Source organism: Lissotriton helveticus, chromosome 5_1 (genome assembly GCF_964261635.1).
Source record: "Lissotriton helveticus chromosome 5_1, aLisHel1.1, whole genome shotgun sequence".
NCBI classification, from domain to species: domain Eukaryota; kingdom Metazoa; phylum Chordata; class Amphibia; order Caudata; family Salamandridae; genus Lissotriton; species Lissotriton helveticus.
The window spans coordinates 1046692017-1046705345 of NC_136065.1; the positions used below are offsets into that span (position 1 = coordinate 1046692017).

General features: G+C 48.9%; 1 protein-coding gene across 1 annotated transcript in view; it reads right to left on the reverse strand.

Annotated features, from left to right (window-relative positions):
- Positions 1-11763: 11763 nt before the first annotated feature.
- The window catches only part of LOC144753482 (M-phase inducer phosphatase 1-B-like), a 275628-nt gene continuing 274062 nt past the window's right edge, over positions 11764-13329 (reverse strand). Inside the window, exon 11 of the mRNA XM_078641155.1 lies at positions 11764-12823. Coding sequence (XP_078497281.1) covers positions 12689-12823 — 135 coding nt within the window. The 3' untranslated portion in view covers positions 11764-12688. The remainder of the gene's footprint in view (positions 12824-13329) is intronic.

The window sequence follows — 13329 nt, forward strand, 5'->3', positions numbered from 1 at the left end:
AACTCCAGTGAGTGCAACAGTAGGGTAAGTGTTGGATAGTGTAAGGGTAGTATGCGTTGTAATGGTGTGCGTTGTAATGACTTGCGATGTAATGGCAGCATTGTAGTGACATGCACTGTGATGACATGCGTTGTAGTGAAATGCAATGTAATGGCTGCATTGTAATGACATGCGATGTAAAGGATGTTGCGATGTAATGACTGCTATGTAAAGGTAGTGCGATGTAATGACTGCGTTGTAAAGGTTATTTCCCTTATTATTCAAATAGAGAGACCTCAATGCAGCAGGAAAGCTGTTGCAGAGTTCCAGGGAATGCTCATCAGTAGATGCATGTTCTCGCTTAGGCTCATTAGGAATATAGTACCTGCTCCTCTATATCCCAAGGACCCCTCACTGGGCAGAGACATCCATTAGGTTTCACAAGTAATTGGCTTGTGGAAGTCCAGGCTTACAATGTGGTACCTTCACCCTTTTCCCATTTTGGTCATTGCTTGCCTGTGACACCGAACCACCAATCCCATCTTTAAGTTCCTTCATCACCCTTTTCACAGCACTATACACCTTTTCAAGCACTGATGTGCTTGCTATCAAGTGCCGCATTTAAGTAAAGGGCTGCCATTATGGACTCTTGCAACTATCAACTCTTATACCTGCAGTGTACTGTTCAGGTTCTGTCCACATTTCCTTAATCATCAGGTGCCCTTGTGCACTGTTAAATTCACAATATGTGCTGCACCCAAAAGTTGAAGAACATTGGTTCTTTAAGTGATATATGCGATCTAAACTCACAATGGACTGGGCACCTTGTTCACTGTAATCTCTATTAGACATGTAAAAAATATCAATGTTAACAAAAAAATCAAAAAGAATGGTAATGCTTTCAGGCTTATTCCACACACATTTACAGTGGCGTGAAAACCTAAATGAATTGTTTTCTGCTACCAGCAAATTTGTCATAAACCAGTGGCTCAATTCAAATCATTCTTTATGTAACTGTGTAATGTTTATATAATACTTAATATTGGCGTTCCGTTGTATGTTTTGTCATAGTGTTGGCAAAATATATTGTAACAGCATAAGAGAGAGACCTGATATATGACATCCAAATGAAATACCCTTTGTGCTGTATTGTTGTCTGGATCCCGAATGCTGACTTTTTTGTCATAGGTGAGAACAGATCTTGTGAGTGCGCCGTGAAATATGCCTTTCTCATGGACTGTGGTTTTATTGGACCGGATGGGGGAGCCCAAAGCACTACCCTCATAGTGGTGGTAGGCTACTGTCTTCACCGGAAGTTAAACAGCACAAGTGCGGTGTTGGCAGCATACTGTGTGATTGGAAGTAGTGACCAGGTGTTTTTACCTTGTGTCATTGCGTTGAGGCCTACCGGCACGCTCACCTTTCTAAAACCTCCACTAGTGTGTGTTTAACTTACCCTTGGCCTACATCAGGGTGATGTAGCCAGGTGTACGTAGTGAAAACATGTGCTGAATGCAGTTGAGCGCGCAGGAAATACACTATACATAGAGGGGGAACAACCTTTACAATGCAGTCATTACATCGCAACATCCTTTACATCGCATGTCATTACAACGAAGCCATTACATTGCTTGTCACTACAACGCATGTCGTTACAATGCACGCCACTACAACGCAGGTATTGCATCGCAAGTCATTACAACGCATAGTACCCTTACACTATCCGACTCTTACCCTACTGTTGCACTCACTGGAGTTAGAATAGTGATTTATTTCCCCTGATAGACTGTTAGTGTTTTAATAATTGCAGGGTGAGGCAGTGCTAAACAGTTTCCGAACAGAAAAGATGGAATTTTCTGAGGTTGCCTACTACTATTATTTTTATTATATCATGTTTTTGTACCTATTAATGGATTGCGTGTCCCCCCTTCCCCCATTTTCTTCTTGACTGTTAATTTCTGCAAATTTACGAGGACGTTGCGCTTTTAGACTCAGATGTGTAAGGTACGCCTGCATGTTTGACACGTCACTTGCAAAATATCTCCGGTTTTGTGGGAGCCTGCCATTGCTGTTTTGGTTTGATTATGGTTTCCTCGCCTTTGTTCTCAGATAACATAATATATTTTGTCTGATCTGCCATACTCCCACTTTCTTTTTAGAGACGGGCAGAGAAACCGAGTCTCGCGGAGCTATATGGGGATACCCCAATGCAAAGATTGTTCTTAAGTAGCCTCGAGCTGCATCAAGCCTCTGCCGTACCTGCTTGCTTTGCATGCTTGACCCTTACGTTAGTTTACGTATTACCTGCATATTCTTTTATATACTGTAGGGTATAGTTACGTCTCTATGCGAGTAATAATTGTACCGTTAATTTAGGTAGTCTCTAAAGGTAGATCTAATTCCTATTTACTTGGGTACCAACCCTGCCCTAGCTGGTATGTGTAGAGAGCCACCCGGGCTCTCACCTACAATGTATCATTGCAAGCACGCACGCACACGCAGCCTTGGGGCGGGCTCGCCCCTAGGTATAAATAAACAAGCGGAAGACCGCTCGGGGTCTTTCCGGCTAACCAGCAATCAGTGTCTGTGTCCGTTATTAGTTGTGCTGCCCACGTGGTAGGCCTTACCGTCTACCTTTTACATTGGCGACGAGGCCGGCTCTCTTCCCACGTGTGCCCGGTGCCTCCGGCCAGCTGCACTGCTTGCCTCCTGCTGCGGTGCCCACCCGCTCTGGTGTGCCGGTTCCCCTCCTGACGAGGCCCGCCCACGCGTCTCCCGTGAGGGAGCGCCTTCAGCTGGCGGGACTCGTGGAGCCGGCGCGCTGCTTCAGTCTCCTGCGGGTGAGTGTGCCGTCTGCCCCGCCTGCGCGGCCCCGCCTCGCCTCCTCTCGCAAGCCTGCGCGGAGGAAGTGCGCCTGCCGGCCGCGGGTGCTCCCCGGATCCCTGACACCGCACCACGTGTCTGCTGCCTGCGGAGGATCCGCTTTCACTTCCGGCGGAGGCGCGCATGCAGCGCCCCTACCGAGGGACACGCTGAGCGCGGCACCACGCCCCTCCCGCTCCACTCCTCGCAGCACGCCGGCCGCCTATAAGCACAGCTGCTAGAGCTGGAGTGAACTGTTCAAACGGCGCATTACATCAAGCATTGGCAATTGCAAGACCTGTTGCAGGGCATCTAGCGCAACACAGCAAGCAAGGAATCTTAGGGGAAGTGAACCATTCAAAAGGCACAATCCATCAAGCATTGACAATTGCAAGAACTTTTGCAGGGCACATAGCGCGTCACAGCGAGCAAGGGCTCTTGCGAGTCACCAGCCACCGTCAAGGGCTCCAAGTGCCCCACACACATCGCGTCTGCGCCCTGTGCCTTGACCCCGTCTACACGACACCCACATCCGGAAAGCACCTGCACGGCCTGCGTGACGCCACGCCATGAGCCAGAACGGGACCGGGGCAGCCCAAGACGGGGCTGGCCAGCCCCCCAGCAGGCGATCCAGCCGCCACCAGTCGTGCCCGCAGCTCAACCACAGGCTCAAGCTCAAGCTGGAGCGTTGGCCCCAGTGGGTCCCCCCACACCTGCCCTTACGCGCATCAGCACGCCGGCGCAGCACCAATCCCGCGGTTCAGCGAATCTGCGGACCCAGCGACGGCTGCCATCCGCTGGAAAGCATGGGTCGGTCGCCTCAATCTTTACTTCAAGGGCACGAGGGAAACCGACGGAACGGTGAAGAGGTCGCTCCTCATCCTATATGGGGGGCAAGAGATTTATGATCTGTTTGAGTCACTCCCCAACACCGGGCCTGAAGACAACTACGATGCCGCCGTCGCGGCCCTCAACGCGCATTTTGATCCTCAGCTTAACAATGACTTTGAAAAGTTCAAGTTCAAACGTGCATGGCAGATGGACTCCGAGTCGGTCGACATGTACTACACTCGACTCCGACGGCTCGCAAGCACGTGTCCGTTCACCAATCCTCGTGACGAAATCAGGGATCAGATCATAGTTGGCTGCAAGTCAAAGCTACTGAGGAAGCTGATACTCAGGCAACCAGGAATCACTCTCGACGAGATCCTCATCCTGGCTAGATCGCATGAACTGTCCGATGCCCGTGCAGAGGAGATGGAGGTAGCGCTGCGCACCCCGGTGATCGCCCCGTCGGCGGCGAGGGCACCGACCATCAAAGAGGAACGAGTGGATGCGGTCCACAGACGCTTCCCGCCTGCAAGGCCGCGAGGTGGCCCGCCAAGAGGCAGTCAGTGCGGGTATTGCGGTGAAGACCACCCTGCCACAGCCACGTGTGGCGCCAAAGGCAAGACGTGCCTCAAGTGCGGACGTCTGAATCATTTTGCCGCCGTCTGTCGGGGAGGGAAGTTCCGATCAGCAGGCCCGCGCGCCAGAGCAGTAACACAGCGTGTCCGACAGCTGTCTCTCGACCAGGAGAGGCCCCCTCCCGACACAGAGGCACAAGACCGCCGGCCCAGGTACGAAGACGATGAAGACGACGAAGTGTATGTCATCTCCTACGTGAGCCGTGCATCCAAGAAAAGACGGCCGCCTCCCATGTGTTCCGTCTCAGTTGACGGGACGAGTGTCAACGCGCTGATCGATACGGGGGCGTCCGTGAATGTTATGGACTCGGACCAGTACGAGCGCATGTCCCCAAAACCAACGTTGGCACCATCCGCGGCACGCATCTACACCTATGGAGGGACGGAACCCATGCCTCTTCGTGGAGTGATCCAAACCACCGTTGTCAACGGGGAGTACTCCACAGTGACCAAGTTCCATATCACCGAGGGCAAGAAAGGCACCCTCCTGAGCTGCCACACTGCAGAGGACCTGGGACTGGTGTTCTTCGCCAACCAAGTGCACCAGGCTCATGCAGACTTCATGCTAAAAGACTTCCCGGAACTGTTCAAAGGCCTCGGCAAGCTCAAAGGAAAGAAGTTTAAGCTGCACATCGACGCGACCGTGAGACCCGTTGCTCTCAGGCACCGGCGAGTGCCTTTCAACCTCAGGCCTCAAGTGGAGGAAGAACTTCGCAAACTTGAAGAATTGGGGGTAATCGAGAAGGTGTCGGGCCCGACGCCCTGGGTCTCGCCCCTGGTGGTCGCCCCCAAGCCGAAGCAGCCGGGAGCCATACGTTTGTGCGTGGACATGAGGCTCCCCAACACCGCTGTCAAGCGTGAACGGCACATCACCCCTACTATGGATGACATCATAGCTGACCTCAACGGGGCGAAGTGGTTCACAAAGTTGGACCTCAACTCAGGATATCACCAGCTTGAGTTAGAGCCGGCTAGCAGATACATCACCACCTTTTCGACACACGTGGGGCTGCGTCGCTACACCCGGCTCAGCTTTGGTGTCTCTTCGGCAGCCGAAGTTTTTCAAAACGCCATTCGCGAGGTGCTATCCGGCCTAAGAGGGGTGATCAACCTGAGTGATGACATCCTGGTGTACTCCACAACCCTCGAGGAACACCATGCCAACTTGAGAGCGACCCTGCAAAGACTCTCCGACAGCGGCCTGACCTTGCACCGAGCCAAATGTGCGTTCTATCAAGAATCAGTGGATTTCTTTGGATACACATTTACGAGGGAAGGCCTAAAAGTGGATCCCAAGAAGGCGGAAGCCATCAAAGCAGCCAGCACCCCACGGAGTCAAACTGAAGTCCGCAGCTTCTTGGGCATGGCCACGTACTGCGGCCGGTTCATCCCGAACCTCGCTGCCATTGCGGAGCCCCTCCGAGCCCTCACCCGTGCTGATCAGAAGTGGGACTGGACCGCCGCCGCTAACAAAGCGTTCCAGACCATCAAGACCAGCCTTTTGGACAACACCACCATGGCCTACTTCCAGCCCCGCAGGCGGACCGAATTGATTGTAGATGCCAGTCCAGTTGGGTTAGGGGCCGTGCTGCTGCAAGAGTACGGGCCTGAAGAGTGGAAACCGGTTGCCTATGCCAGCAAGGCCCTGTCGGACACTGAGACCAGGTACGCCCAAATTGAGAGAGAAGCCCTGGCCATCAAATGGGCGTGCCAGCATTTTCACCTCTACCTCTGCGGACAAGAATTCACAGTGGTCACAGACCACAAACCCCTTCTGCCTCTCTTTGCGGGAACATCACGACTGGCTCCCCCGCGCATCGAACGGTGGGCTGTCCAGCTGCAGGGCTACCGGTTCAAGGTGGTGTTCAGACCGGGAACACACAATCCCGCCGACTACCTGTCGCGACATCCTGACGTCGTCCCGCCACCGTCCCTCGCCGAAGATGGAGAAGAAGTGGAGGAGATCGTACACATGATCACCCAAGCAGCGTGCCCTGAGAACATGACGCTCAAGGAAATTGGCGACGCCACGGCGGCGGATGAGACCCTAGTGAAAGTCCGACAGGCCCTTGAAGGAAATCGCTGGGCCCATTTTCTCGACGGCGCCTCCAGCCTCAGGTCGGAAGTGAGTCATGCCAGGCAGCAGTTGTGGCAAGTACGCAGTGAACTAAGCATCGGAGATGAGGGAGTGGTGCTACGCGGACATCTCATCGTCATGCCCGAAGGTCTTCAGCAACGAGCCCTGAGCCTGGCTCACGTAGGGCACCAAGGTATGGCCAAGACCAAGGCCCGCTTAAGGAGTAAAGTGTGGTTTCCCGCGATGGACAGCCAGGTGGAAGCAATGATACGGTCCTGCCACGCATGCGCGATCACTGGCGGGGAGCCTGCCCCAGCACCCGTGCTCACGGAAGAAGCACCCCAGACCCCGTGGGCTCAACTCAGCATTGACTTTGGCAGCTTCCCGGACGGCCGGCACATGCTGGTGCTGGTCGATTCGTTCTCAAAATTCCCAATCGTGGAGGTCATTGCGTCCACTGCATTCCCGCAGGTAAAGAAGATCTTAAACCGGGTGTTCGCCACGATGGGGCTCCCCGAAGAAATCAAGTCCGACAACGGACCGCCCTTTCAAGGGAGAGAGTTCCAGGCCTACCTGGAAGCTCTCCGGATCAAGCACCGGAAAATCACACCCCTGTGGCCCCAAGCCAATGGGGAAGTCGAGAGGCTGATGCGAACATTAAATAGAGCACTCAGGATAGCCGTGGACAACGGTGAAGACCCGGAGACTGCCCTGGACCAATTCCTTGGAGCCTACCGGCAGACGCCCCACTCGACGACCAAGTGTGCTCCCTCCCATGTACTGTTCAAGCGAGCTCCGAGGGACGGCATCCCCACTGCGAGCACGTGGGTGCCGGAAGAGAGGGACGCTGAGGCCATACAAGCCCGACGCCAAGCCACGAACATTAAAGCAAGTGTGCACCGTCACGCCAAAGAACCGGCCCTCCGACAGGGGGATGTGGTCATTGTCAAGGATCGCCATCCAGGGTGGAAGTTTCGGACTCCCTTTGAGCCCGAAGTGTGGATAGTGGAACGAGTGCAAGGGACCATGATTACAGCGAGAAGAGACGGCCAAGCTGTGACGAGAAATGTCTCATGCTTCAGGAAGATAACCGACACCATCGATGGGCCTCGGAGAGCAGAGAGAATGGAACCCGGAGACCCAGAAGACGTGGACTTCGACAACTCTCCTGGCCCAGCACCTACCCCGCCAAGAGAGGGCACTCCGCCAAGGCCAATGCCACCAGGCCCCGATGTCGGGCGGAGTCAGCCAAGGGTCGAAGATGTAAGCGAAGGTCCGAGGACAACTCCGGCTGGGGTTGTCGAACTACCTCGGACCCAGGATCGTCGCTACAACTTGCGGCCCAATCCGAGGCCGAGTCAACGGTTGCTGGACTTTGCCTGGTCATCTCCCTGAACCCGAGTATCAGAAAGTGCCTGCTGAAAAAGGACTAAAATCAAGGAGGGATGTAGAGAGCCACCCGGGCTCTCACCTACAATGTATCATTGCAAGCACGCACGCACACGCAGCCTTGGGGCGGGCTCGCCCCTAGGTATAAATAAACAAGCGGAAGACCGCTCGGGGTCTTTCCGGCTAACCAGCAATCAGTGTCTGTGTCCGTTATTAGTTGTGCTGCCCACGTGGTAGGCCTTACCGTCTACCTTTTACAGTATGATAGGTGTGATCAGTGGCTCGACGCAGTACAAAGGCGGACGCTTCTTTGAAATTAAATAAGTCTCGCATTTATAACAGTTTGAGCTATTGGCATTTAAATGACAATGCCTTTTATTTATGTGTTAGTTATCAAAGCAGGTAAATAAAAGGCATTATCATTTACAATGCCAATAGCTTAAACTCTCGCAAATGCGAGACCTTTTGCATTGCAAATGCTTGGATTTTTTTTTCTTCCAAGAGAAAAACCCTTCACCGACCTCCCCAAAAATCTGAAACCAATGTATTTACAATGGAAACTCAAATATAACATTGTTTTCACAGGCCAAGGACTATCGCTTCCTTATTACACAGTTATAATGATGGATTTCTTCCTAACCGAGTCAAGGAAAACTATTAAAAATGTTTATAAAATACAATAAAATATTGAAGCTAGTGGGATGCTACAAACTGCATCTCAAATATTTATTGGGTCGGCGTTCATAAGAGGTCTCTGTTGTGGGTAAGTACTTGAAATAACGAGACAAATACAATAACATATGAAGAAGGGTGATTCTAGTTGTAAGGCGGAGCCCATTTGCCAATGTCCCTCCAGCTCTGCGAGCCAGCTAACGACTGACCAGGTAACTGACAGCCTTTACCAGCAGGAGCACAGAACGTGGAGTGACACTCAGAAGATTCACATCCAAAGATACATACATCACAGAATAAAGAATGCATACACCTCATGAATACGTGGAATGAGGAATACCACACATACCCCTCTTTTATAACAAAACAAAAGACAAGCATATAACAAAGAAAAAAATCTTGCCCCAACAAACTATATAGGAAAAACTTGCAAATAACCAGGTTTTTAGATAGCCTGCCACTATTGGTAGTGAATCCCCCTTTGGGGTTATTTGCATTGCAAGTACCATTAGCTGTATCCACGATGTTCTGCAAGGGAATATCTTATTGCTAGCAAAAACACTTACAACAATCTCATTACATCTGGTATTGAGCGGAGAAGGTGAAGAAACTTCTTATAAGTGGTAAGTCAGGGGCGGAGGCTTCCTAAGGTTGCAGGGGCACTGACTGACCCGCTGCTCCGTGAACCCCTACACACTTGAAGCTTAAAAATGTAAATGTGTCTTTTGCAGCTTCTCTTAATTGCATTGCTGGTCGGGTAACCTACAGCTTGAGGGTGGAGTCAGGCTTGATTAACAGCAGGGAGGCCTCTGAGAACTAGACGTGAAGTGTGCGTGTCAGGGTGGACTGGCGTTTTACTGCAGCTAGTCTGACATACGCACTGGACGTTTCTCTAACCTGTGCAATGTTAGGGAGACACAGGCCCAGGGTCTCCTTTGGAGCACTTGTTTTGCTTGCTCCTATCCCTACATTTGTAAATCAGGGCAGTTTTGACACGTTACACACAAGCTGTATAAGTGGCTTGCTAGAGATGGGTGACTGCATGCATTTGTTGTCGCTGCAGGCAACATTTGCAGTAATACCAGAGGAAATATTGGCCCACCGGATCATAAAACAGGCCAACAATCCGGCCTACACACTGACCTGTGAGACCAGCCCTTTGGGCACTGCCAGATTGACTTAAAGGACAGTGCGACTCTGCCTGTCAGTGCAATGTATGATTGCATAGCTTCGTCAAAAAGGGCGAGGCCATGACAACTGCAATTGTGCCGCAGCAGGTAGCACATCTGAGAGGAAATTAAAAGACAGGTATTAGTCAAATAGAGAGACCTCAATGCAGCAGGAGAGCTGGTGGCAGTTTTAGGGAATGCTTATCAGGCGATGCATGTAGTCTATGCATGTTCTCGCTTAGCTCATTCGGAGGCTCATTCGGAATATAGTTTCTGCTCCTCAAAATCCCAAGATACCCTCACTGGCCCGAGACACTCATTAGGTTTCACAAGCAATTGGCTCGTGGAAATCTAGGCTTACAACGTGGTATGGCCAGTCTGTATGTTAAGAGAGTATGGTGACTTCTCATCCTGGATGGTATTACAAGGACGGTTTCAGTCGGATCAGGAAATCATCCTGAATTTCTGTGGTGAATCAGAGAATGGGTCCAAAGAACTTCTTGTTGAGAATCATTTTTAGTCCTACCCCAAGTGCATCCCAGTATCCCACAAATCTACTCAGTCTGAGGTTAGAGCAAGATGGAATTCCTTTAAGTATCCACATATCCTTATCCCTCCCCCTACGTCTGACACTTAGGGTCACCCATGCGAATAAACCTGCATACATTGGTGTTAAAATGTATCTGATGTTTTAATTGTTGTTAAATGTTGAAGTTGTGCTTTTCTTGTTCTGAGCTGTTTCCAGTCCTAGACTCTTTCATTCGGCAGAGAACAGCTCAGACACTTTCTGTCCATTTATTTTCTTTTAATCTTTTCACCACAAGTCCCAAGCGATCAATCAACTTCCCTTACTCAAGTTCCAATCTTTTTTATTTGAAGATTGTTCCATATCTGTTTCTGAGAGCCCTAGCTTTGCTATTGTATTTCTAACCTTTTGCTTGAATGGATAATACTGGCGAAAGTTTTAATAAACTTGACTTGAGTCATATCCTGTATGTGGTGACAGAAGAAGGTAAAGTTGTGCATTCAGGAGTCAGTTCCTGCCTTTCATTTCATTATATCCTCGTCTGTACAGTTTGGAAACCATAGAAGCAAGTAAGAAACTACACTGGAAGGTGTCCAGGCCATTAGAATGGAGACTCAAGCATTTAATTATGTACACAAACATTTCCATAAGAAGTCCACCCAGAGAGATAGTGGGGCACAGAGAATGCCGGGGCCCACCCCAGGACGTCTAAGAGGCATCTCCTGAGCTGTTGGATCAACATCAAGGATTGTGTTGTGAGCATTTAGTGGCCTTGTATCTTCTACTATCTCTACCAGCTGAAGGGCATACACCTCAGCACTCTCAACCCAACAACACACCTGTATGGCCATTGCCACATCCTGCAACTCTAACATAACATAAGTATTTGTAAAGTGCACGTTCACCTGTAGATATATGGGTGCTGAATAACAGATGTATAATTTTACTTAACTCAATGGCACTCATTTTGTTATCAACCTAGGATGGATGAAAGGCTGAGTGGACCCACTGGGATTTGAACCTTGAGGTCAAACACAGGCCCCTGCAGTGGATGCATTAGTCCACTGAGCCACCACCCCAAGGAAAGAAGTGGCAGCATGTGGGCGGCATTTATTGTAATTAGAAGTTAGAATGTTGACTTGGTGTGTTAGGATGAAAGGGAAGAGGCAGAATTTAGATGGAAGGTTTCAAAATTTGGAAAGACATGTTTGAAGTATGTAAAGTACGTTGGGTAGCAATCTTCTGCAAAACTACTGTTGATCTACTACTGTTGCAATTTCTTTACACTCCACATCACCTCATTTCTTGCTATTTTCCCTTGACAAATGTAGTCTCTAGCACTAATTTTAGTTCTGATCTTACTTTTTATATCAATACATGTGGAGACCGTAAGGTCTATCTACATGAGAGTGCATTAAACGTGTGGGCAAATGTAAAATCTAGACGGTGATCTCTAGTCTTTTGTGCTGTGATGGTTTTCTCTACTCAGCACTATAACCTTTAAAACATATACAGCAGTTTGCAAGGTCTGATAATAATAATAGTAATAACAATAACATTGATAATAACAATAATAGAAACAATGTTGGCATCTGCCAATGTTTATTTTTATTGTTCCATGTTTCCAATTCCTTAAATATATTACAAATTTTCTTTAGCAAAACCTTAATTGAAAACATTCATGATAACCACAAACTGCTGAGTGGGGCAGTTCAACACTTCTGCTAAACTACGTAGGACCTAGTTGGTCCTTTAAGCAAACACAGGCAAGTGGACCATGTGTACAATAATTTTACAGTGCAAACGGTATTTAGCAGCAGAACCCCTTTTCATTCCTTGCAGCAAAACACTCTTCGGTAAGGCCGCGCTGAATTGAAATTCTGACTAGATTCTCGACACGAATAATCATGATTATTTTATGGCGGACGGTTATTGAAGTGGTTTGGTCGAGTTTGACAGGAACACATCAGATGCCCCTTTGCAGAACTTCCTCAAAGTCTGAGACATATCCAGAATCCAAAGGAGTTTGCTATTAATGAATATCCAGTCTCATGATTTTGATTCAGAAGAATGTCAAATTTTATGACTTTGATTCAGAAGAATATCCATCCTCAGGACTTTGATTCAGAAGAATAGCCAGCCTCAGGACTTTGATTGAGAAGACTATCCAGTCTCATGACTTTGATTCTGAAGAATATCCAGCCACAGGACTTTGAATGAGAAGACTATCCAGTCTCCTGACTTTGATTCAGAAGAATATCTAGCCACAGGACTTTGAATGAGAAGACCATCCAGTCTCATGACTTTGATTCAGAAGAATATCCAGGCTCAGTACTTTAATTCAGAAGATTGTCCAAGATTTTGCTTCATAGGTTTTAATATAGCCGTATGTCACGGATGTATATGGAAATGTTCAAGACCCAAACCAGGACTCAAAAGGAGCCGGGTCAAAAAAGGCCCACTTTTCTATGGACCGTAAGCAAAACAAAGATACTAGAGGCACTACTCAAAAGCGCAAATAAAACTGACCACTTAGTTAGTTCACATTTCAGTTCTGTGGCTTGAACAGTTCTTTTCGTATCCTCCTTGCCGTCCAGGGTTTTTTTTTCCGGTGGAATTTTCTCATCTCTTCTCGAAAATCTGCATGTAGCATATGCACATATGCCTGAGGCTCACAAAGACCCTGAAGAAAAAGAGGCAGTGGTTACAGAGAAGCAAAAACAAATATAATCCTCGTATCTCCTAAATTAGCATGCATATAACAATATATTTAGGGGTGGGTGAATGTTTTTGCCAGAATGCAAAGTGGTCAGCTGGGGGTATGAAATTCAATTGCTCTTTGTACTTAAATTCCGTACCATTAAATTTGCCTGCCAATCTGCATATAGCACTCCATCGCAGTCCATATTTCCTGCGCCCCACTAAATAGCAAATTTAGTCCAGGAAAGTATGGGCTGTCCTTGTTATTCGGAGTGGCTACAGAGCAGAAGGGTCTTAAAACAGGAATTCATTCTGACGGACTGAAGGGCAGCCAAGCAGAAACTGTATAAAGAAGAGCGAACCCTTTAAAACAAGCGCCCACACCGAAAAAAAAGGTCCAACCAGGGATTATGGGCCACATGTATGTACCTCTTTTAAGATCGCATACAGTTTGATTCAGCCGTTTACGACCAGAAAGAAGGCTTTCTC